This window comes from Pelodiscus sinensis, chromosome 6 (assembly GCF_052426305.1).
Source record: "Pelodiscus sinensis isolate ZL-2025 chromosome 6, ASM5242630v1, whole genome shotgun sequence".
Taxonomy (NCBI): Eukaryota; Metazoa; Chordata; order Testudines; family Trionychidae; genus Pelodiscus; species Pelodiscus sinensis.
This window is the reverse complement of record NC_143057.1, coordinates 59,972,375-59,998,841: the sequence shown is the minus strand read 5'-3', so window position 1 is coordinate 59,998,841 and position 26,467 is coordinate 59,972,375. Positions and strand designations below refer to the sequence as shown.

Below are 26,467 nucleotides of genomic sequence, written 5' to 3'. Positions count from 1 at the left end.
GAGTTTGAACCGCCCCACAGCCAGGGACTGCTTCCAAACCGCACTACTGCCTCTGTATCAGAGGCAGCAGTGAGGGGTGGCAGGCACATGGTTTGCAAGGGGATCTGGTTTTAAATTAGCTCCCGCCTGGCTCCTCTGTGCTGGTATAAATCAGGGATGTCAGCATATAGTTGTTTAAATGACTAACGGAGACACCTGGGATTTTCAGTTAATCCAAACAAGTATACCCTCCTCCCCCCCCCCACCTTTCTGTCTCTGTATCAGAGGCAGCAGGGGGATTTGGCAAGACTGGGGGAGGGGGGAGCCAGCTTTTAAGCTTAAAAGCCGACTCCCCACAAGCACTGACTGCGGAGCTGCCTGCCTGCCACGGACAGGAGCTCTTTATCGTAAAAGTGCAGTTTACAAATGTAGATTTTTTTTTTCTTACATAACTTCACTAAATACGAAATGAAACTGGAAATTTCAGTGGTTACACTTTTTTTTAAAAATGCATTTTAATATCCCTAATGTCAATATAAATATTCAGTCTATTTTTCAGGGATGGTTCTAGGGGATGTTTCTTCTCAAAAGTACTTGTACTAAAGATGTATGTTAAATAAGTGTAGGTTTTTTGAGAGCAGTAAAACATTTCTACTATTGCCACTTTTTAAGCTTTCTCTGTTCTAGTTTAGAAATATAACACCATCTAGCACAAAGGCAGACTTCAAAGATAATGAAATAGCGTTACAAGAAGAATATGGGCTTCGGGTGACGGATTAGAAGGCTTCAGAGCTGATTGTTTGAATAGTGCTGTAAATAGAGTACAAACTATATGATATATAAATTACTGTTTATAATCCACTTTAGTCCTATAGTAAAATACACTTTCTTTTCATAGAGTGAAGATACACAGCAACAAATTATCAGGGAAACTTTCCATTTGGTATCTAAACGTGATGAAAATGTTTGTAATTTCCTAGAGGGAGGCTTGTAAGTATAAAGTTTAATAGAAATTTCAAATGTTAATGAACAGCGAAGGATGTCCCCAAAACCCTTCAGGAGTACCATATTTTAGAGCAGTAATTTAGTTAATATTTCTGTCTAGGTATTTCTAAGAGGGATACTTAAAAAGCAGTTATTTAGGTAACCGGGCAATCACTGAAAATCTCAGTGGTTACTCAGGAGCAGAGCAGGCTGGCCCCACTCCCAGGGAACTGGCTGCACTGCAGGTTCTGCTTTTATACTCCAGAGCCTGCAGCATGGGGCGGCAACTGTCTCCCTGGGAACTGATGCATGACGGAAGCCAGCTCCCAGATGTACCAGCTGCTGCCTGCCAGCCATGCTCCCAGTAAGCAGGCTACCACAACCACACTGCTGCCTCTGATACACTAGGCTAGAGCAGAGTCTGTCTTCCTATATCTCTGTAGAACAATTTGCACATTTTGGGCTTAAGTGTAATAATTAAAAAACCTAGAACTGGAAGGGACCTCAAGAGGTCGTATAATACAGTCTTCCCTGCACTCATGGCAAGACCAAGCACCATCTAGACCAGTGGTTCCCAACTTTTTTATACCGTGGACTGACAAACCCATGTGCAAATTTTTGGCAGATCAGTAACATTTTTATTTAATATTTCCATATTCATTATGCAAATAATGAACATTCAAATATGCAAATAAAATGTTACCAGCCCATAAAAAGTATGTGAATGGGTTTGTTGGTCCATGATATAAAAAGGTCTGGACCCCAGAGACTCCCTGTGCAGCCCTAACCCTTAGCGCCCTCCTACCCCTCCACTACTTGCCATCGCCAGCCACTGACCTCAGAGTTCCTGGCACCCAACCCCCCCAATGCCTGCCTCGCACCGTCAGAGCCCCAGTGCCAGCTCCCCATCCCAAATGCCTCAGTACTAGCCTCCTGCCCCTTAACTTCCTCCCCACCCCTCCGGTGCCAACCTCCTGTTTGCAGAGCCCCACTGCACCCAACCCCCCCCCCCCCCCATGACTTCGCCCCTATGCTGGCCTCCAGTCCCTAGTATTAGCCCCGTCTCCAGTGCCAACCCTGCCTCCATAGCCTCCTCACTACTAGCCCCGCCCCCGGAGCTTCCCAGTGCCAACTCCCCACCTCGGACACCACAGTGTCAGACCTCCACCTCTTAGAGCCCCCCATCCATTAGAGCTCCCCAGTACTAGCCCCGTCCTCAGAGCCCCTCAGTATTAGTTTCACCTCCAGAGCTCCCCAGCACTAGCCCGGCCCCCAGAACTCCCAGTGCTTGCCTTGACCCCCTCACCTAGCCCTGCACTGCTTCCCGGACACCAGCTGAGCACTGGTTGTGGCAGTTCTAAGGCTGCTGTGCTGGGCTCCATGCGGCCCTCGTGCTGCGCAGCGAACTACCCTTCCATGGCTGGGAGGAGACTAGGGGTGTTAAATATCAATTACTTAAGTAGTTGAGTAATCTCATGAGTTCTTATCAATCGACTATTCTGTAGTCCCTAGGGGTGGGGCTGGCAGCCAGTGCACTCCAGCCCCACTCCCGAGGAGGCCCTTGCCATTCTGTGCTGCTGCCTGTGATACAGAGGCAGTAGAGCGGGGTGCCAGGCGGGAGCTGGTCCACGAGGGGAGCCAGTTTAAAAAACTGCTCCCCTTTCAGACAGGCTGCCTGTCGCCCTGTGCTGTTGTCTCTGATAAAAGGGCAGGAGCGTGGGGTTGCAGCAGCCCCTGTTAAGGGGGCGGGGTCTGAGCTCCTGGACCAAGACAAGCCTGAACTGAGCCAGGCCGCCTGCCCACCTTGCTCCTAATACACTTTCAATACAAAGCTGCAGCGGGGGTAGGTCCCGGACCCGTCGCAAGCCAGCACTTGAGCCGGGCTGTTGGCCAGCCTGCTAAAAAAATTTACTGGGGGGGGGGGGGGGGAATGCGTGTAGTCTGTAACGTTAAACTATAAACTTTTGCTTATTCGTTAATCGATTAAGTGACTACACTATTACATCCCTAGAGAAGACCTTGCCCGTGCTCTATGCTGGTTGGCTGAGAGGTGGGGGGGGGGGGGGGGGAACATGCCTCTTCCAACAGCCATAGTGGGAGGGGAGGCGCTGGGCGGTGAATCCGAGCCCTGGTCTGCAGAGCCACCATGGCCTGGCAGCTGGTGGTTTGCGAGCATGGGCTGCTCTGGCTCCCACTTCACACTCCGAGGGACTGGGTACCTTCGCCCAACCCAGCTTTCTCACCCCTTCTGCTGAGACCCTGCATCTCCAGCCCACTCCTGCCCCCTCCTCCCTGGCCAGACACCTTCCCCTCTGCCATGGGAGCCTGCCCCCTCCCTCTCCCCCGGCACCACTCCACCATCTGAACACAACTCCTGAACACTCCCCCCTCTCCCCCACATACACAGTCCCCTCACCCCTTCCACTGAGACCCCCTTCCCACCCCTCAGCCCAACACCTACCCCCGGCCTGCTCCTGCCCCTTCCCCCTCTGGCCAGACACCTACCCCCAAAGGGGGGGGGGTTGGTGAGCACAGCGAGCAGGGGGCACAGCCTCCTAGTGACACTTAACATGAGTTAACTAACTGTTCTCTTCTATTGGGAGAGCTTAGAATAGACTAGAGCAGGATCTGTTTTTCTATATCTCTGTAGAATAGTTTGCACATTTTGGTCATAATTGTAATAATTATAATCTTAGAATTGAAAGGGACCTCAAGAGGTCATCTAGTCTAATCTCTCCTGCATTCATGGCAGGACCAAACACCATATAGACCATCCCTGACAGGTGTTTGTCTTACCTGCTCTTAAGTCTCCAATGATGGAGATTCATAAGCTCTCGAGGCAATTTATTCCAGTGCTTAATAACCCTGACCATTAGAAAGTTTCTCCTAATGTCCAACCTAAACTTTCCTTGTTGTAGTATAAACCTATTTCTTTTCCTCCTATTATTGGAGGTTAAGGAGAATCATTTTTAACCATTTATGAGTACCTAAAAGGTTGTTACAAAGAAGAGGAATATCAGTCTTCTCTTTTTCAGATGAAACAAACCCAGGTTTTTTCAGTATTCTTGCATTGGTCATGTTTTCTAGACGTTCAGTCATTTTTGTTTTTCTCTTTGGGATTTTTCCAGTTTTGCACATTTTTTTTCCTGAAATCAGCTGTCCAGAACTGGACACAATACTTCAATTGAAGCCTAATTAGCGTGCAATAGAGTGGGTGAATTACTTCCTGCTTCTTACTTATGACACCCCAGATTGTTGGTTTTTTTAAACTGTTTTACTCTGTTGGCTCATATTTAGCTTGTGGTCCACTATGACACCCAAGTCCCTTTCCATGGTAATTATACCTTTAAGGCATAGTATTTCAAACTCTAAGGCATAGAATTTCCAACGTCAAATGCACAGCAATGCCTAGATAATTGTGATAAAAGTTGAAATTGAGTTCTTAATTGATTTTTGCATTTGTTTCTGTATGGCTTTTTTAATGTTTGCTTTGAAATCAAATCACATAGAAAAGTTTTTATGTACATTTTTATTTTAGCCCTTTGGGAGCAGGAGACTAGTATCTTCAGGCATTTATGTGAAGTTGTGTGGAAAGTACTGGTGTTCTAAAGGTTTTTAATAGGCTTAACTGATTAATAGAAAATTGTAGAGGTCCCTTGTTTGTACAGACTTGTGTTCTACTAGATTCTGGTGACTTCTTTTGTAAATCCAGATGAGGAGGGTTTTCCCCCAATGTACAGGATCATTGGCTTAATACCTGTATATCTGAGTGCTACAAAATATTTATATTTTGCTTAAAATTCAAATTTTTAGCCGTCCAAAGGAAAAAGAGATGCCTTCTGCTGTTTGCAGTTAAAAAATGTTTCTTACAGGGAGACTACAGAGGATGGGCTGGAGCATATCACTGTTAATTCATTTAAGATCTCTCTTCCTTTTGTAATTCGTTAACTTGATAAAGGGGAAGCATAAGAAATTTAAATTTTGGCATCTCTTTTAATATTGAAATAGAACTAGTTGACTACAGTGCGCCTAGTACTTGTAATGGGGACATAAGCAACTAGTCGACTACCTGATAATCCTAGGCTTATTGGGTAATCAAGTCACTACTTGAATAGTCATTCCTCCCCCCCCCTCCCCCCGTTTGTATCAGAGGTAGCATGGGGGAAGAGAGGAGGAGGAGCAGGAGCCATTGGTGCTGGGAGGAATTGGCTTTTAAGCTGGTTCCCCCCAGCGTCTCTGTGAGGGGAGGCAGAGGCACAGCAGGGAAAATGGTGCTAGCAGGGACTGAAGCAGTCCCCGCTCATGTGGGATCCCGACTGCTGTGCCTTTCCCTTTGAAATGTAAAAGAGCCATGCTACATTTCAAAAGGAGAGGCGCAGCAGTGAGGCCCCCACGCGAGTGGGGTCTGTTTCTGTCACTGCTTGCTCAGGTTCCCCCCTGCACCTCTCTGAAAAATGTACAAGAGCTGCTTGCGGGCTCAGAGGGATTACTTGATTAACTGATTACAAGTTAGGGATATTGAATTTTAATTAGTGTCAAATATTCTGTAGCACATCTGTTGTACTAATTCAGTTTATTACTAAGACCATAAATTTGATTTAAGTGAATGTCAGCACAGTCCATGTGTACTAATCACTAACATTAATACACATATACTTAATCTTTTTCAACTCTTCTCAATGGCTCCCCTGAGTGGGACTGGGAAAGATACTTGGACATGTTAGCCCCTTCTGAATAATATTCCTTAGTTTCTGCACAGTGACTGCTAGAATGTCAGTGACACTTGAATGCATCTTGGTAGAAGAGTGTCTTTGTTCATCTGTGTGCCATAATTCTGGTGTGTAGCTGCATATATTGGTGTGATTACTTATGTCTATGAGGATATTTACTAATTGCACTTATGTAGTAATTATAATTCAGAGTTAAGATATCATGTTGGTTTGGCTTGTTTGTTTTCTGGAAGTCCCTTTACATTAAATTACATTATGAAATAAGCATATTCTGATAATAGTGTGGTCGTTAGCAGTATTATAGAAAATCTCATAATTTAAATAGTGTTCTGAAAAGTTTCTACCTTGCTGTTAATAAGTTTTGCTCACTTTTTCTTGACACTAACCTAGTTTATCTCTTCATTTTTAGACTAATAGGTGGATCTGACAACAAATTAATCTACCGACACTATGCCACATTGTACTTTGTCTTCTGTGTGGATTCTTCAGAAAGCGAACTTGGCATTTTAGACCTAATACAGGTAAGTGTTGTTTATAAAGGAAATTCCATATTTTTTTCAAGATACCTTAGTGTTTCTGCATCAGGTTTTACCTTTTTCTGAACTGTTTGAAAATAAAGATTATTTCCCTTATAGTGTAAAGTACAGCATACTAGTTTTAAACATTGTACAGTTTCCTGTAATTACTAGAGAAAGTTTTCCCCCTTCCCCAGTTCAATATTTAGGTACAAAAATAGTTCATTTGCCAGGTAATGAGCTATATTATAATCTGACCTATTTTGTTGTGGTGTCACAGAGACCTAGCGTCTAGTTTGGGAACAGATTCATTCCGTTCAAATAGCTGTCTCCCTGGTTTTGTTTTTATTCTTTGCTCAATTTGGTATTTTGTAGTGTCTGAACAGTGGAGGTTACTGGATACCACATACAATGAATGATCTTTTCACAGATACTTGCTCTACAGAGTAGAGTTGCTATGTTTTGTAGTATATCTTCTTACTCAAATGTATTAAAATATTTATAACATGAGGAGAAGAATAGCACATTAATATTTAATGTAACTTCTTATGTGTTTCTGAATACTCTTTATGTACAAAAATAAATCATCATTTTTAATTAGGAACAGTCGGATCAGAAAAAAACACTTGAGTTATTTAGTCTGTTCTCTTGCATTTTGCAAAGCCAATTGTGTAATTCTGAATTTTCTTGCAGTGCTCTAATATGTACAGTGATGATGCTTCAGTAGCCTCCTACTAACTTTATTCTACTATCCAATGACGTTGTCTAACCTGTGTTTTCTCTTCCTGTCTGTAGAATAATTGCTTTATGTATCTAGGTAGGTGTGCAACTATCTTAAAAACATCAAAATCTCAGTGGTTTAAAGTTGTACAGAGTCTTGCAAGTTCCAGTTGTGCAGACAGTTTTACGAGAGGCATAAAGCAATGTGATCTGAAAGATGGATTTCTTAACTTCAGGTTACTATGACCATAGATGTGTCTATGATGAGGGAGATAAATCACAGATTACTGTAATCTTAACAAGTCTGAGGCCCAAAAAGCCTAATGTTAATTGAAGCAGGCATGTGAAATGCAGGTAGAACTGGGTAGGAGCTGATTTTCTTGTTGTGGAAGAATTTTTTTTTTTTTAAACTCGTGTCTCAAATTTTGACACAGTCCATCTCAAATTTTCACAAACTGGAAATCTGGGGAAAGATTCAGATTGGGTCAGTTTAAAACATTTGGTAACTTCAAAACATTTCCTTTACATTTTCCTTTATTTTTTTTCTTAACTGTAAATTAATTTAAATTTTGAATTGAAATTCAGGGAACATGTCAACAATTTCAAAATTTCTTTCCAATTATTTTTGGTCACAGGATAGTCATCAGAAACAACTCTATCCCAGAGACAAATTTGATTTCAACCAATAGGCATTTTCCAATAAAAATGTTGTAGTTGGAAAATTTCCTGATCAGCCCTTTTAGTTCAGGATAGAGTTGGACAGAAATATAAAAACTTTCTTCTGATAAAATTGAAACTTAAAAAAGAAATCTCAATCAACTGTAGGTCCATTTGACAGATTTGCTTGAAAACTGACAGATTTGTGTTTTGGCTGACCACCAGAGGGAGTGATTTCTACAGCCTGACCTCCTCTTACATAGTGGAGGTTGGAAATTCTCCAGAGTGTCAACAATTTTTGTAGTGCTTCTATTGCGGTAGTGTCCAGATACAGTAAAACTCTGATGGTCTGGCATCTGATGGTCCGGCACCATCAGGAACCCGGAAGTGCTCCGGGCAGCTGAACCATTGGAGCTGCTGTGCCCTCAGCTTCCCCAATTCAGCCGCTGCTAAAACTGACCAGCGGCTGAATCCGGGACACCTAGGGCAGAGCAGCTGGGGGGCTGCCGGGTTGGTCCCATAGCGCTGCCCCTTGGGGCTGCGAGACCCAACCTGGCAGCGCCCCAACTGTCCCCGATTCAGCCGCTGCTGAAACTGACCAGCGGCTGACTCCAGGAAGCCTGAGACAAAGCTGCTCTGCCCCGGGCTTCCTGGAATCAGCCGCTGGTCAGTTTCAGCAGCAGCTGACTTGGGGACACCTGAGGCAGAGAAGCTGGGGTGCTGTCGGGTTGGTCCAGTAGCGACGAGGAGCGGCGCTGCAGGACCAACCCGGCAGCACCTCAGCTGTTCTGCCCCAGGCGTCCCCAAGAGAAGCTGGGGTGCTGCCAGGTTGCTCTCGCTGCGCCAACTGAAACTGACCACTGAAACTGACCAGCAGCGGCTGAATCAGGGATGCCTGGGGCAGAGCCGGACTATTGGAAGGGGGGACTGAGGGGTCTGGGGTGGCATCCCTCCCACCCCAAACCCCTCATAGCCCCCCCTTCCAATAGTCCGGCAAATCTGATAATCCGGCACCCCCTGGGTCCCAAAGGTGCCGGATTATCGGAAGTTTACTGTATTAGGATCCAAGTCTGGTTGTGCAGCACTTCTCACAAACTTAAGAGATGGACCCTGTCCCAAGGAGCTTGTAATCAGAAAGACTATCTGTAAAAGCATCTCAGTTAATGAGTATAGTTTAAAATAGCTCACAGAAAATTACCGTACTTTAGCAAATATAACCCTCAGGTTATGCAAAGTTTTACGTCCTCCCCCTCTGCGGGCTATACTCGTCCGCGTGTGATACAGTGTGTTTTGTCTTCCTTTCAGTAAAAAAAACAAAAACAAAACAAGACTGACTCTTACTTGAGAAAAGCAGCATATTTGAATTTAAGAGAGGCAGTTATATTAAAATTCATTAGTTTACTGTGCAATTAGTAAAAGAATAAAAACAATTAAAAAGCCGTCTTCACATTCTCATTCACTCTGATCTCTAGAATCAGCGCCAGCATCCTCCTCCTCAGTGTCTGAGTTCTCAAAACCATCAAAACTCTCGTCATAGTCACTGTCTTTAAAAACATCCATAAAATCCATAGCCAAGGCTAGGTCGGTTTCGGTGACAGTTGAGGTCTGTAGTACAGTATCAGAATTGTTGTCATACTCGGAATCAGAGCTTGAAGAGTCAATGTCGAGAAGAATTTCACATTTGCGGAACCCGTTGCAAGTAGTAGCTGCTTTTACTCTGTCCCAAGCAGCCAAAACACATTTGCATACTTCCAAATAAGTTGCACGGCGCTGTCGACCTGCCGGAGTGAATGTATGTTCCCCATTTTTCATCCAATTGTCCCATTTCTCTCTGATGAAGCACTTGAACGGGTGGTTCACTGCCACGTCAAGTGGCTGCAACTTGCTGGTCAGCCCACCTGGAATTATGGCAGTATGTGCACCCACAGAATCTAAAAGTTTCTGGACTGAAGTTTCTTTGTGGGCGGCTAAGGAATCTAAAACTAGCAGAGATTTAGGATTAAAAAAACCCACCTTTTCGTGCTCGAAAGCAGCTGTCTGTCCACGTCTTCATTACTTCAGTATTCATCCAGACCTTTCTGTTACAAACAACACAAATGCCAGTTGGCAGTTTCTCTCTAGGCATCGTTACCCTCTTAAAAATCACCATAGGTTTTAATTTATCACAATTTGCCGTGCATGCCAACACTACAGTGAAACAGGCACGCTCATGACGGGTAGTTGCCACACCATACTGTTTTCATTCCAGTTTCCTCAACAGACCATGTAGCGGGAATATCAAATGACATGGGCACCTTACCCATGTTAAAAATGTTGCTTGGTTTCAAGGCCAGTTGGTGAATTTGTTTATGTACAAAACTTTTAAAATCATGCATTTTCTTTTCCCATTCGTCGTGAAGCCTTTGGCCAGCAGATGTGCATGCGCAAACTGACAAATTGTTTCTCTGCATAAATTTGTACACCCAATTTCCCGAGTCCCCCTTAAAAATCATAGATTTTCTGTTCCATGGCCATGAGTTGAGCCTTGAGTTGTATGGCTACCGTTGACTCCGCACGATCGATCGATCGATCTCTCCTCTCCTCTCCTCTCCTCTCCTCTCCTCTCCTCTCCTCTCTCCTCTCCTCTCCTCTCCTCTCCTCTCCCCCCCCACTTCAACAAGTTTTCTTCCAGGTTTGGCCACTTAGCTTTCTGTCCATGTCGTGTTCTTTTCCTTGGGTGTAACTTTTCAAGCTCTGCTTCTTCTTTTCTCCACTCCCGAACAGACTTTTCATTCACAGAGTATTTTCTCCCTGCGGCTCTGTTTTCATTGTTCTTTGCAGATGCCATTACACACAATTTAAAATCGGCTGTGTAGGATTTGCACTTAGACCTGTTCAAAATACAAGTTAAAACCACTGAAGGCATAAATGAATGGAAAAGCGGTGTGATTCAAAGGGGTTATATACCAGCGATAAGGGTTGTAGCCTACTTACTGCTCGGCATTATCAGCTGCTGCTCATTGACACTTGATTACAGGTGCTTTTCGTTAACATTACCTGCGGTTCATCTCCCAGTATACAAGCCTTTTTTTTACTCGATCAGGGAAAACCGCGGGTTATATTTAACACTATTATAAATGCTTGATGAAAGATACGATTTGGGGGCGGCTGATATTTCACAACCCCCATGTAATATCCTATGTACTCATGCTGACCAGCTCTTCTAGCAAGGTGGATTGTTATACTCAGCACCAGGACTGCCAACAGAATTGCTGGGCTCCTGGGCAAGGTGGGAGAGGGGGCATCTCTGGGACCCTGGAAGAGCTGGAACCTCGGGTGGGATAGGGCCTTGGACAGCTGTCCCTCTCCTCCTCCCCACCTCCAATTGGTGATGCCCCTGCTCGGGACTATTAGAACTTTCAGATTTCTTTGAAAGTCAGCCCCATGTGTGGTGTTACTGCATTTATTTAGTACTAGGGATATTAGCGAGTAGTCAACTATCTGATAAGCATAAGCTTAACAGGTAGTCAACTGGAGTATCAACTACTCATTCCTCCCTTCCCCCCCCCCCCCCCCCCCTCTGCTGCCTCTCTAAGAGGAGGACAGGAGCCGGTGCTGTGGAGAACCAGCTTAAAAGCTGGTTCCCCCAGCACCAGCTCTGCAGCTCACATGTCAGAGGCAGTGGGGGGAATAGGGTAGGCTGCTTCAGCAGCAGCCCCTGTTAGCAGCAACCCAAGCTGGCCCCCCTGGCCGGGACCAGCCTCGGCTGTCGCGAACAGGGGCTGTTGCCAGAGCAGCCTTTGTTTGTGGCTGGAGCAGCCCCTGGCCATTGCGCACAGAGGTTGCTCTGGCAGTGGTCCCCTGTTCATGGCAGATGGCTGGCTATGGTGAACAGGGGCTGCTGGACTCAGCCTGAGCCAGGACCGATCAGTCCCAGCTCACACTGGTCCAGAGTGCTGTGCCTCTGCACTTTAAATATAGCAAGAGTCCAGCAGCTCTTACTACAATTAAAACAGAGCCACAAGCACAAGTGCCTTCTGAAGCCAGCACTGCTCAGTCCTAGCTCAAGCTGGCTCCTGTAGCTACCCCTCTGCAGAGTGGTCCTTGTCAACTATAATTGTATAGTCAATACAAATTGTATCGACTACCTGTTTAGTCAGATAACCGCAATTTAGCGTCCCTATTTAGTACTAGATCTACTAATGTCCAACCATTGAGGTATTACATGCATGGGATAATCATTAACACATTAATCAGAGATCACTTTGAGACACTTTGGATGTTGACATTACAGCTTGTACTGCAATGAAGATGCTTTCCCAGGCAGACTGGATTAATCTCTCTCTTTTTGATAGTGCACTCTACATTTGACACACTAAAACCCAATTGAGTTAAGAAAACCTAAAGTGGTCTGATTAACATCAACTCTCTAGATCTGAAGTAGACATTCCATAATATTTCTTAAACTGCATAGATTTATCATTTGATAGTATCTGTGTTTTTAGATATATTTGATTAGTTATCTGGGGTTTTTTTTTCCATCTGTTAATGCTGTAATAGAATGTAAGTACTTAATGCAAGAGGAGAGAGGATGGTCTTGTCTTGTGTCTAAAACATTGGACTTCAAAGATCTGGTTTAGGTTTCCTTCTCATCACAGACTTCTTATTTGAAGTCGTTTGGGCAAGACAATCAGTCTGTCCCTTAGCTTTCAGTCTTCTGCTTGTGTGCTTTATCCTTTTTCTCCCACTTTTTGTCTATGTAGCATGGAAACTCTTGAGGGTTGAAGGGCTGTGTTGATACATTGCTGAGCACAGTGGTCCCTGATGCTCCTAAGGTTCTCTGAGTCTTCTGGTAAGACAAATTAAGAACGAGCAGCTGTTTTGATTATTTATACTTTTTACTCAGTATTGTGTGTAGTTAGGTTTTGAGTAAATTTTAAAAAAATACAGCATTATTGTCGTGGTTCATGTAATTCTAAAAGTAAACCACAAAGGGATGCCAGGAATTAACTTTGGATCATAATTAGTTATGGAAAACATATTTATTTTTATCTCTAGTCACCAGATATTGGCTTCAGATTTATTTTCTTCCAGAATTCATTTTTAATTCTCAGTTTTGTGACTCACATTGTTCCTCAGTATTTTTTATGAAGTTTTTGTGAAAATCAGTAGGTCACCAGTAATTCCTTGGTGTCAGTTTCATGGTTAATTTATTGTTCTAGTGTTAGTACAGGCAGTCCCCGAGTTACGCGGATCCGACTTATGTCGGATCCGCAGTTACGAACGGGGCCCGTCTCCCTGGTCTCCAGCAGACCAGGGAGAGGAAGCAAAGCGGTGGAGCACGCGGGCAGCGGACAGCCCAGAAGCATCTGGGCTGTCCGCTGCCCGCGTGCTCCGTGGCTTTGCTCTGCTTTGCTCCCCGTCTCCCTGGTCTACAGACCAAGGGGAGAGGGAGCAAAGCAGCGGAACACGCGGGCAGCGGACAGTAAGAACAAACCTACAGTTCCTATCTTGTACGTAACCCGGGGACTGCCTGTAGTCTCAGCTGCAGTGGCATCCCAATAGTACATTTGACCTAGTTTTTTCTCTTAAGGAGGAAGAATTTCCTGATTCTTTTGACCCATAAATGCTGTCACATCTGAAGCAATCACTGCAGTGTTTGATAACTCTCTGTGCTTTTGTCTCTTGGTACAAGTGTTTGACTCTAAAATATGTTTTGTCATAGGTATGTTGGCTCTTATTTTATCCACTGATGTAGTTATTCTGAGACTTTAAAGAAAACTTAATTTTAATTAACCTTCCTTATAATAGTTTGTATTCTAGAGTAATACTTTTTAAAATCAGTATGACACACAACTAGTAAATTTGTTTAGTCTGACCCTGGGCTTCTACCTACCAGTATTACAAATAATCCCAGCTATCACCAGTAGAAGACTGAAAAATTTAAAATATTAATAGAAATCTTTATCTTGAGAATTCCATCTGTGGGGCTCTAAAAAACTAATAGTTTTCTCTCAAATTCCAATATATATAGTGCTGAATTGCTCATGCTATATAGACAGAGGTATTTGGACTTCAGTGGTTATCTTCCTAAACTTTTTTGTATTGTCTTAAATACCTAATCATCCAAGTTATGGATCTACAGCTGTTGAGGATTGGGACAGTTTAAGAGAAGGTTGGTTCAGTTGTTGCTTTCCTATTCCCCTGTAAAACCAGTCTGAATATAAAATCACTATTGAGAACCAGTTCTCTTATTGTGCCTTATTTTAAAATATGTCCTTTTGTATAAAGGAACATTTTTCAAGGCACTAGATCGGTGTCTTCAGATCTGAATTTTTAAATCTTTGCCCAAGTGTGTATTTGTTTATTTCTGCTTTGGAAAATGCCCCCCTCCCCAACTTCTAAACATAAATAGCACTGAGATAACTGTTCCTCTAGATAGAGGATACACTTTTTTATTTTCTCATTGTGGCTAAATGCTAGACAAAAGTACCCTTTTATATACATTACCCTTAAGGCATCTGGAGGTTGAGAGAATTTCCCCTGGGTAGTCAGTTGTTTTCTCTAAGTCACATTGTAAATATCATTTAAACAAATTTAACATGTGAACTTATCATTCTTAACTTGCCCTGTTTCAAGAAGACATTTGATTTCTTAACTATTGGCTACATGAAGAATATTAGTATTTTTAAAAACATGAATAAAAGACACCTTATTGGGGTTAGTATTTGATTACATTTAAGATATTTATTTGTAATGTTAATTGTTACAGTAACTCGTGTCTTGAATCAATTTGAAGAAATAACACTGGTTTAGATACCTGTGTTTAGGGGCATAGGTACCTAAAGCCAACATTTAGGCACCATTGAGAGAGACAGCAGTAAGCAGTGGTTGACTAACCCAGTAGTTGTCTAAATGTATTGGGCATCTAAGTTTCCATGGGTGGGCATGCACAGTCTTTATGCCCTAAGATGTACAGCACCCTGAATCATGCCTAATCTTTGCTGGAATTCTCAAACCAGGCTTTCCCCTAGCTGTCTTAGCTGGAGGTCCATGCTTGCTTTCAGCCATGGCATAAGACAGCCAGGGGGCTAAATAGTTAGTTGTGTGTCATACTCAATAACGCAGTGGTTAAAGCACTTGTCTGGGAAGTGGAAGAGTCAGGTTAGCATCTCGACTGCTTGATTTAGAGCTGTGGTGTCAAACACACTAGTCACTAGCCACACATGGTTATTTGGCCACTTGAGCATGGCTAGTTAGCTTGAACAATGTGGCTACAGTGTCTACTGCTTCCAAACTGTTGGACACCATGGATTTAGAGCCAGGGATCTGAACTCTGTGCTTCTACATCCCAGGTGAATGCCCTAAACACCAAGCTATTATCTGTTGAAGCTGTTCTACTTTGCATAAATAATAATTTATCTGAGCAGGGACTTGAACCTGACTCCCTATCCCAAGGGAATGCCCTAACCCAGAGATCGGCAACCTTTTCATACCAAAGAACCAGACTACATCAAAATTCAGAACAAGTGGTCAACAAAGAGCCATATAAGAGTGCTCATTTGCATGACTAAAAATATACAACTTAATATTATTGAGAATTGGCATAATGATTATTAATACAGGCAGTCCCCGGGTTACATGGATCCGACTTACATCGGATCCCTACTTACAAACGGGGTGAGGCAACCCCGCACTAGCTGCTTCCCCCCAGCAGACCAGGGAGACGCAAAGCTAGCGCCCCCTCCCCCAGCAGACCAGGGAGACGCAGAGCGGCTTTTCACAGCAGACACCTCAGCTTGAGAATAAAGGACTGAGGGAAGTGAGGTGTGGGAGAATAAAACTGAGCTCTGGAGAAATGTTTGGCTAGAGTTTCCCCTACAATATGTACCAGTTCCGACTTGCATACAAATTCAACTTAAGAACAAACCTACAGTCCCTATCTTGTACGTAACCCGGAGGCTGCCTGTAGCATAAATGAAAATTTTATTCGATGGGACTTCTGCTGCATCTTTTTGCACATTTCTTTGACATTTACATCATAACTGGGCAAATCCAGCCTCATGCATGAATCTAGGCTATCTTTTTGTTAATCTTATGATGGGGGTTGGGGCTGTGGGATACAGGAATTTGGAGTCGGGTGTATGGACGGGTTCAAGGCACAGGTTTGGGGTGTGTTGTGGGGTGCAGGAGTGTTACAATGCTTCAGCCAGATGGGCCCCATCTGGGGGCTTGTTGGCCAAGCTTCATTTTTAAATAAAGTAAAATGTCCAGCACAAAAGGTTTCAACATTGTCTTTATTTACAGCAGGCGTGGGGGGCCACTGTCCCACAGAAAAATCAGCTGGGAACCACACGATGAGAAACAAAAAACCAACAATTCCTCCAGAAACCTCTAACCCTCACTGATGTGGCCCCCCAACTGAGACATCTTACTCCCTTGGTACTCCAGCCTCCTGCGGAGGAGTGGGAAGCCAGAGAGTACTGAGGTTCAAGGTCTCAGGCTAGGTTAACTCTTCCAGGGTTAGTGGATTTTGTGGGGCTCCCCAGGCCCTGGGGTGAGGCCAGAAATGAGGGATCCATTAGGGAAGGCCTAGCTGCTAGTGAGTGGGCTAGAGATGGGGGTATAGAATATGGGTGGGAGGTAGAGTGCAGTGGAAAACTGGGAGTAGGTGTCTGGCTGGGGAGAGGGAGTAGCAGCAGCCTGCTGGTGGGTGTCTTGCCAGAGGTTTGGATTGTGACCTTGCTCAGGGCATTGGGGTGCAGTATCAGGAGGGATTATGGGCTCGGGAGGAGGGCAAAGAGTTTGAGTTATGTGAGGGTGATGAATAGGCTGGGGTGCTAGAGGCAGTCTCTGGTCGGGATACTTACCACTGGAACTTGTAGCTCAGCCCATTTCTCCAACAGGAGCCGTCTCTGCTCCCACTGGCTGCCTGGCCATGTGCTCGGTGACTAAGAATGGGGGGCCTACTTCCCGAGCTACCTGTTCTTGAAACAAGCAGTTTCCATTGCTCACACCCAGCCAATTGGATTGTGCTGGGAGCAGCCATGAGGCAGTACTCCCCTCTCCCTTGCCAGCACACGGTGTGGAAACCAAACGGCCCCACAGTTGCTTTTCTGCACTGCATGTAGGGGTGGGGCAAGCAGGGGAGTCTGCCTACAGGCTCCCTGCTGCCTCTGTGGGCCCGATCCAGCCAGTGGAGAGTGTTTTGCCCAGGCCTGCTGTAGCGCCATCGTGGGCTGCCTGCTGCAGAGGGGCTGGAGAGGGAGCTGGGCTCAAGCTTCAAAAGAGCCATATCAGGCTCCCTCGTGAGCCATAGGTTGCCAACCCCTGCCCTAACCACTTGGATATAGAATCAAATTCTCTCTCTTCCCCTCCCTCCCTCCCTACCAGGAGCTTTCACAATTGAGAAGTGCTCTGAGCTGGAGTTAAGCACCTTACTAACTCTAACTGCCTTTGAGGAAAGGGGACTAAGCCCTGTCCTTGGTTCAGCATTTTCTTCTACTGGCTATCTTAGGCAGCACCTTGGTCAGCTTTTTGACTTGTGTGAATCCAATTCTTAGGTGCATAACTCTCCACTCAGTGCACGGAGTCTGGTCAACAACTCTTCTTTGTAGTTTGAAGGGTAGCTGTGTTAGTCTGTAACTGGAAAAACTTAAATACCGAATAGTCCAGCAGCACCTTAAAGTCCAACAGAACATGTAGATCTGTGGTCACCAACCTGTTGATTGCGATCGACTGGTCAATTTTGGGGGCATGACCATTTGATTGCAAGGTGTTTCAGTCCCCTCCCCTTTGTTTCCCTCCACCCCAAAGAAGGAGCCTGCCCTGGTGCAACCTCCTGGGAAAATGGAGGTAGCACCAGGTTCCTGTGCAATGGCGGGGGGAGTCCCCGGCTGCGCGCTGGATCTGGCGTCTCAGGAAGCACGCATTGCTCCTCCCTTCTTCAAAACATCTGGCGTGCTTCCTAAGAAGTCGGATCTAGTGTACAGCTGGGAACTTCCTTCCCCATGCTGCCTGCCTTCCTTCCTACAGTGGAGGGGGTGGAGAGAGGCAGGAGAAGTCCCAGGCTGTACGCCAGCTCCAACATCTCAGGAAGCATGTTGGCTATTCTGGGGAGGGGAGGAGTAGCGCACACTGCGGGGTCCCCAGGTACCAGCTGAGTTGTCCCTGCTCCCTGGCCAGACCCCTTCCCCCTCCACCAGCACTTTCCCCTGGCCCCCACCTGCATCTTGCCCCTGGCCCCATCCCCTGGCCAAACGCACACCTGCCCCCCATCAGTCCCCTTGCCCGACCCCCACCAGCACCTTGCTCCTGCCCTGGCCCCCACCATCATCCTTCCCCCTGGCCAAACCTCCACCAGCACTCTGCCCCCTGGCCAGACTCCCATCCAGCATCCTGCTTCTGCCTCGTGTCTAGACCCCCACCAGCACCCTGCTCCTGCTCCCTACCCAGACCCTATCTGGCACCCTGCTCAGATACCATCCAGCACCTTGCCCCTACCTCGTGGCCAGACACCCATCAGCACCCTACTCATACCCCCTCCCTCCTGGCCAGATCCCTATCCCCAGCTTGTTCCTGCACCCTGTTTTCCACCCAGATTCTACATCCCCCATCCCTATCCCACTCACTGGTAGCCCTGTCCTGCACACTGGATCTCTCATTTTTGGCCCCACCTCAGAGTGTAGGGGGGCCAAAAATTCCACTAATCGTGGAACCCCAGAAGAGTTAATCTGGCCTGAGATCTTGAACCTCAGTCTTACCTATCCCCTCCCTTCCATGAGGCTGGAGTGCCGGTGGAGTGAGGTGTCTCAGTTGGGGCCACATCAGTGAGGCTTGCGGTTTTTTGGAGGGTTGTTTTTTTGTATCTGACTTGTGTGGTTCCCAACTGATTTTTTTCTGTGGGTTAGTGACCCCTGACTCAAAACAGGTTCCCCATTCCTCTCATAAATAGACAACACTGAAATGTTTTGTGTTGGACATAATATTTTTTAAAAAAAATGAAGCCTGGCCAACAACCCCCAATTGAGTTCAAGCCCCCATCTGGCCGTAGCATCATAACACTTCTGCAGCCCCCAGGCTCAGGGTTAGAGTCAATCATACACCTGAACCCCCTGCCCTGAGCCCCTCACATCCCCAAACTCCTGCACTGCCATATCATCAGTCTTCTGCCACAATACTCCTGCACCATCCACACACTGAAAATCTGTGTCCTGAGCCCATCATATTCCCAGCCTCCCTGCCCTGAGCTATTTGTGCACCACAACCCAAACTCCTGCACCCTCACATCCACAAGCTTGTGGCTTGCTCAGCACCCCAACCCTCTACCTGACCGCAACACTTTTCAGCCTGGTGCTACCTCCCTGAGCCAGCATCCCCTTCTCCACCTCCTCCTGAACCCAGATTCTCTCCCAGACCTTGTACCTCTCACCCCATCCCACACCTAAATCCCAAATTCTCTCCCAGAGCTTGCATCTCCTGTCTCAACCCCATGAGAGTGCGTAAGGGGTGGGAACAGCAAATGATGGAGAGGAGGGGAACAGAGAGGGCGGGGCCTCAAGGAAGAGATGGGATTTTGGGGAAGGGATGGGGTAGATCTTGGCTTGCCCTGACATTTGAAAAGTCATCTTGGGTGTAAAAAGGTTGGAGACCACTGATATAGATGGATACAACCCACTTCTTCAGATGAATGTTTTGTTAGCCTTTAAGGTGCTGCTGGACTAATTTTTTTTTTAAAGTTCTTTGTAGTGTTAGTTTCGTATTTTTTGCTTAAATTCAGTGATTGTATTAAATGATACACCTGTAACTCCGCTAGAGGGAGAACTTGTTTTGATTTTAAAATGGAAATTAATAGACATAGCTCATGATGAGACAGCTCATGAAGTAGTGTTTGTGGGACAAATCGGTTGAAACTGTGCAAATTCTGGCTGCTTTTGCTGACAAAGATGAGCAGTCCCAAACACCTGGAAAGGGAAAATCTCAAACAGAGGGGCTTCAGTTTGGGAAGTCAAGAACCCTGCTTTACCCCTGGGAAGAGAGAGTGCGATTAGAAGGCTGATTGTGTTTCCCAAATTCCCTCTTCTGCTGCTACTCACTGCTTCTTTTGTCTCCTGTATAGGCAAAAGAGCCTAAGAGATGTTATCACTGTAATCCAACTGATCACTTAAGGAACAAATGCTCATTGTTGGGGAATAAATAAGCAGCAAGTAGGTAATGAAGGTGCTGCTTCTCCAACAGTGGCTGCTTTTCACACAAGATTTATAAAGCTGGTTAATTCAAAGCCAGGTTGTAAACACATGAAGTGTGTCAGATTGAATAGCCAAGACATCCCTGCTTGGAGAGATACTGGGGAAAAATTTCTGTAGTTCATAGGGACTTGCTTAAGGAGCAAGAGATCCTCGGGGACTTGGCTGAATTAGAATTGATTGGTGGCCATAAGATCCTTGTACCTTTGGCCAAGATACAGGTGCACACAGAGCAAAAATGAGCTGTGTTAACTTTTGCTGCTCTTTCAAAGAATTTTGCACCATTTATTTTGGGAAGTGACTCTCTTGAGGTGGTGAAGTCCATCCCAGAGGTTGTTAGCAGCAAGAAGAAATCTTGTGCTAGAATCCCAGAGTGAGAAGGGAAATACCACAGAAATTATCAAGGGGATGAAATATTGTCTTTCTGGTTCTTCTCCAACTGAACTAGGAAATTTGCATCAAGGGCTTGGGGTGGAGGAAGTCGGCTCTGATCCTGAGTTATTGTCTAGCACAGGGGTTGGCAATATTTTTCTTAATGGGGGGCAACTCCTAAGATTTTGGGAAGTGGTCAAGGGCTGCACTCTTCCATGTTAATAATGGAGGAGGTGTGGGGTCTGGGATGGAGGTTGGTTGCAGAAGGGAGCTTGGGGTAAAGAATTGAGGTGTAAGAGGGTTTGTGGAATCTGGGAAAGAGTTTGAGTGAAGATTAATGAAGCAGCTTGTTCAATTTATTGTCACCAAGCAGTCCGATGGCACCTTAGAGACCAACAAATATATTGGATCATGGGTAAAACCCACTTAATTTGAAGTGAAATTTTCCCATGATCCAGTATATTTGTTGGCCTCTAAGGTGCCTAGGACTGTTCATTGTTTTTAAAGTTGCAGACTAACATGGCTACCCTTCTGAGACTTCAATTTATTGTATTTGCTGTAGAGCCTAGGAGTCCAAGTCATGGCCTACAACCTCATTGTGCTAGATGCAGAATACACACATAACAAAAAGGAATCCCTTCCCATCTAACTCAGGTTCTTAAAGCAGTAATAGAAATGTAGCCGTGTTAGTCTGGGGTAGCTGAAGCAGAATGCAGGACAATGTAGCACTTTATAGACTAACAAGACGGTTTATTAGATGAGCTTTCGTGGGCCAGACCCACTTCCGAAAGCTCAATGAGGAAGTGGGTCTGGCCCACGAAAGCTCATCATCTAATAAACCGTCTTGTTAGTCTTTAAAGTGCTACATTGTCCTGCGTTCTTAAAGCAGTGGTGCTCAAAGCATGGTCTGCGGACCACTAGTGGCCCGCCACAGCCTCCCAGGTGGTCTGCAACACAAACTAATTCCTCCCTCCACTGCAGTGGGGAATCCATGCTGGCGCTCTAGCCTCGCATCCACCAAGTCCCGATCCCCCCCAAACTGCTTCAAAAGAGAAAGGGACAAGAACAGGATGGCTCCAAGCTACATTTCTTGCCTACGTCCTGCCCAGCTCAGCTTCTTTCCCCGCTGAGGGGGGGAGGAGAAGGAGGAGGAATTGTGAATAAAGCCTCAGCCCAGAATGGCAGTGTAATCAAGGGCTTTCTGGGGTTGGTGGGGGCAGGGAGTGTGCAGAATGTAGAGAGAGCCCCAGCAGAGAATGGCAGTGTAATCAAAAGCTTTCCCTGCCTTGTGGAGGGGGGGGGGAGTGAAGAGACAGACCAGAACAAGCAGCTCCATGCTGCGTTTCTTGCCTCCCTTCTGCCCAGTTCGCTGAGGGAATGCCAGCTAATGATGAACTTTCTCTGATGCTCTCATTGGCTGGAGTTGCTGCCAATGGGATCAGCAGGAGACCTTGCTTAAAACTCATGAAGCTGCAGAGCCAGGTAAGCAGCTCCCCCCAGATCCAGATCCTGTATTCCAACCCCTCCTCATTTGCCCCTTGCCAAGACCCCACATACCCAGTTTTTCTATACCATGACCTGGCAAAAGATGATCTGTGGGCCAGATCTGGCCCTCCATGCTGCAGATCTGGCAAGAGCCTCAGCTGGGTCCCTGTCTGCCTCGCCCCCACTCAGCAAAGCTGGCTGCAAGGCCATGTGTGTGTCTTTGAACACTGAGAGTCTGGAGGGAGAGGAGACCAGCTTTTCATACTGCCCCTTCTCCCAGTAGCTTCCATTGGCTGGTTTTGGCCAATAGCAGCTGCCTGTTTGTAGGACAGGCAGCATGGAAATTGACCCTCCTTCCTCATTCCCCTGGGGTTTACAGCATTCAGTTTTGAGCAGTATACATAGCTCCAGCAGCTCCCCTGAGCAGGTACAGGGTCTGGACGGCAGGGGGCCCAGCAGGGGCTCTTGTACATTTCCAGGGAGGAATGTGGAAGTGCTTATCGAGTGTGGATGAAATTCCATTGACTGCTTGACTAGTAAATTAACCGTTACTTAACGTCCTTACTTCCCAGACACTGCATCTCCTTGTACACCCCACCTCAGGTCACAGCCCTCTCCTGGCTCTGTACTCCCTCCTCCTACACCCTTGCCCTGGGCTAGAATCCTCTCCTGCACTCATACCCTTCCCAGACTTTGCACCCCAATCCATTGTCCCAGGTCACAATCCAAACCTCTGCACCCCTACCCCAAGTCATACTCCCTTTCCAGACGCTGGACCCCCTCCGCACCCCGCTCCATTGCTACAGGGCATGATCCCCTCCTTCACCCAAACTAACTCCCAGTACCCACACCCCAATCCCTTACCCAAGCTTCTTTCTACACCCACATTCCATCCCAGACCTACACCTATTAATAATGGAAGAGTGCGGCCCTTGATCACTTACCAAATTCTTGGAATGGCTCCCCATCAAAAATTATTGCCTTCCCCTGCTCTGCACCCTCTCTTGGACATCCTGCAACCCTATCTTTATACCATTCTCTGGCAGCCCACTCTCACACATTGAATCCCTCATTTTTGGCCTTACCTACAGAGCCTAGGGGGATCCACAGAATCTACTAACTCTGGAGCCCCAGAAGAGTGAATCTGGCCTATAAGCAGCACCAAACCTCAGGCCCCTGGAGTAAGTTGTCTCAGTTGGGGGCCAGATCAGTGAGATGCAGGGTTTTTTGAGGAGTGGTTTTTTTTTTTTGTCTCTCACTTGTGCGGTCCTTGACTGGCTCTGTGGGTCAGTGGCCTCCAACCCAAAAAAGATTCCCCACCTTTGCAGACAATGTTGGAATCTTGTGTTGCGCATAATTACTATTTACTTAATTGCAAAGTTTGGTAAACTAACATGAGAAAGTAAAAGCGCTTAATTTGTTTAATAATTTTGATAAATATTTCCTTTCATATTGGTTAAATTAAAAAAAACCATTCTTCCTAGCTCCAGCACTTGCAAGTGGCTTGGGCATAATTATGTAAATAACAGTGACTTTCCATTAATAGATTCCATAGTCTACATTCTTAGCTTCCCACTTACTGTCTTCTTCAGTACCTTTTTTATTGTGCTTCAGTAGCGTACACATTTAGCCCTTTGACCATTTCTCCCAGAAGATCCAGAGAAGATTAATAATATGGATCTATGGCTTAAATCCAGTTCCCTGAAGTTTGGATCCAGCGAGATACCCAATGCGAAGGGAGGCAAGGTATAAAATAAAGATGACAGTGTAAATGAGGCAATTTATGAACCAATGTAACACAATTTAAATGTGAACACTGGAACAAGTGCCACTTACAGTGAGGCTGGAGGTAAGCCCACTGAGAGTGAATTGCCTCATAATTACAGAGGTGAGCGCAGTAATGTGTTCGTAAGGGAAATAAATGCACAAACCAGTGATCAAATTTAACCATGAGTGAGCAAAGCAGCAAGAGTAAAACAAAATGGAAGTACAATACTGACTACTTGAAAATGGGGTTTTCCTGGCCTGGAGATGAAGAAGATCCCAATCCACATAGTGTTTTGTGTTATGAAACTTTGTCTAGTGATGCAATGAAACCTTCAAAACTTTAAACGTTATTTTGAATCAAAACACAATACATTGGAAAGTCTGAGTTTTTTTTTTAAGAAGAAATGCAAAGGACTCCCAACATAGAATTCAATGCATTTTTTTGCCACCGGTGGGGGAAATGCTAATGCTACCAAGGCCTCTTACAAAGTATCCCTGTTGGTGGCAAATAGGAAAAGTTCATATTGTAGCTGAAAACCTGACCAAGTCTGCAGCAAAAATAATGGATGATATAATATGAGGGGGGAGGAGGCAAAGAATGCAATCGACAAGGTACCTCTTTCCAACGATACCATTCAGTGTCAAATAACATCCATGGCTGAAAATGTGAAATGCCAGCTTTTGGCAAGACTGCGTCAAAGCCAGTAATTCTCTTTGCAACTTGATGAATCCACTCACATAGTGGGGGATCCTAACCTCCTTTCATATGTCCAATATGCTTATGCTGGAGAAGTACATGACAGTTTTTTTTCCTGTCATTCTCTGCCTACCAGCACAACATGAGAAGCTATCTTTGGAACCACAGATGGCAATAGTGAGACAGTATTAGTCAGCATGATAAGAGTGGTCTCAGCACACTGGAAATCTAACTTGTCAAATTTTTTGTAGGCATCACAGCAAAGAAAGATAATGAGGCAGTCTTGCAGATGGTTATGGGAAGCGCTTCTCAAGAATGAAGGGCAGCTTGGGAAAAGCACAATATGTTTGTTGGAAAATATCAGAAGTGGGCAATGGAGGCTGATATGGGCCAGTTGGTACAAGTGTGAACAGTTCAGTAGTACGTGAGAGATGATAGACTGTGAAGGGCATTGAAAGTGAATACAAACAGTTTGTATTTGTTGCGATAAAGGAGGATTCACTGGATAGATATAAAAGAGAGGGGCAACATGATCAAAGCAATGAGCTAGGAAAATGATCCATTCAGCAGCATATTGAATGGAAATGAGTGTGGCAGGATTGCAATTGTCAAGGCCAGAAAAAAGGCTCTTTTGGTAACTGTGACACAGAATGATGAGAGCCTGGGTGTGAATTTTATTTCTATGGGTGGAGAAGGGGGTCTGTATAGTGAGATGTTATGCAGAAAGAATCTGCAAGAGTTAGACAGAGGATTGAGTTGAAGACGACACTTAGGTTATGGGCCTGATTGACTATCAGCATTGTCCACAGATATTGAGAAAGAAGGTAACAGGTAAGGTGGGGGGAGAAGAGGAAAGATTAACATCCACTTAAGCTCAACATAGCTAGACATCCACAAAAAGATGTCAGAGATACAGGCTGAGATTTTAGTTTGGACGAAAGGAGATAGGTCTGGAGCAGAGAGGTGGGTCTGAGTCCTCAGCAGAGATGTGGTAATTGAATTTGTGTTTGCAGATGAAATTACCCAGAGGTAAGATATAGAGGGAGAAAAGAAGGGGAACAAAGACAGAGCCTTGTGGAACCCTGACAGAAAGCTGGAAGGGGACTGAGGAAGATCTGCTGGAGGAGTGATTAGGAGAACAAGGAGAGGGGAGAGTGACATAAGCCAAAGGAGGACAGCATTTCAAGGAGAACATGCTTTACGGTGGAAGGTAGGTGATAGAGGATGAGGATGGAGAACAAATTCTTAGTTTTGGCTAGGACAGAGTCATTAGAAGATTTGGCAAGAGGGATTCCAATGGAGTGCTCGTGCTGAAACAAGTTTGTGATGGATTTGGAGGAGAGGCATTTCAGGCAATAGTTGTGGACCGCACATTCAGTGATCTTCGTTGAAAGGGAGAAGGGATGGGTGGAAGTTGAAGAGGCAAGTGGGGTCAATGGTGGGTTGTATTTAGGATGGAGAGACTAAGTCATGCTTGTATTATGGGAGGTGGGGGAAATCAGAGGAGCATGAGAGGTTAGGGAGAAGAATAAGGGAAGGGATGAGATGATGGAATGGATTCACTGGAGAGGGGATAGAATAGGAAAGTAGATGGAAAGACTTCTTCTGCCTGTGTGTCATGGAAGGAGGAGAGACTTGTAGAAGGGGAAGAGAAGGCAAGCCAAGAGAAGTGGGAGGGTTATGTCACATTTTAGCAATTTGCTCTTGGAAGAAATTGCCAAGATTCTATGAGGCGAGAAGTGGAAGCAGACTGGGACCCTCAACAGCTACTTGAATATAAATAATAAATTAATTGGTAAAAATAAACAGCTGAAATTCATTTTTACTAGATATTTGACATCCCATTAAATTTAGAAGTAAAGAATCGAATCACAGCTGTATACAATTGCAAATAGATGTTCTTGGAATGTTTTCAGTGTGTGACTATTCTTTTAACTTACTTGTATGTAATCCCTTGGCCATATGCAGAGTTGTATTAAAAGCTGTATGTCTTCACATATTCTTTTGCCGGGGGCCTGCCAGCAATACAGGATCCCAGTAATAGTATTAACCAGACCTGTTTTTCAGATATACAAGGCTTTGTAAAATCTACATGATTTCTGTTTTCCGTATGTGCCACATTTGAAGTTCATAAATAATCAAATTATTTAATTTCTCTAATACCCTGACCTTTTTGTTTTTTCTTCTACAGGTATTCGTGGAAACACTAGACAAATGTTTTGAAAATGTCTGTGAACTGGATTTAATTTTCCATGTAGACAAGGTACTGTCATGTGCTGCAGTCATATCAGTTAAACCACATGTTCTTCTTGACAAGAAACATTTGGTCCTGAAATT

The 26,467-nt window shown here is 45.2% G+C and overlaps 1 protein-coding gene across 4 annotated transcripts in view; it reads left to right on the top strand.

Moving 5' to 3' along the window:
- The window catches only part of AP3S1 (adaptor related protein complex 3 subunit sigma 1), a 44,753-nt gene that overhangs the window by 1,787 nt on the left and 16,499 nt on the right, over window positions 1–26,467 (top strand). For all 4 annotated transcript variants that reach the window (XM_006134482.5, XM_075931979.2, XM_025190376.3 and 1 more), the window contains exons 2-4: window positions 878–969; window positions 6,103–6,214; window positions 26,322–26,393. In XM_006134482.5, coding sequence (XP_006134544.1) covers window positions 878–969; window positions 6,103–6,214; window positions 26,322–26,393 — 276 coding nt within the window. The remainder of the gene's footprint in view (window positions 1–877; window positions 970–6,102; window positions 6,215–26,321; window positions 26,394–26,467) is intronic.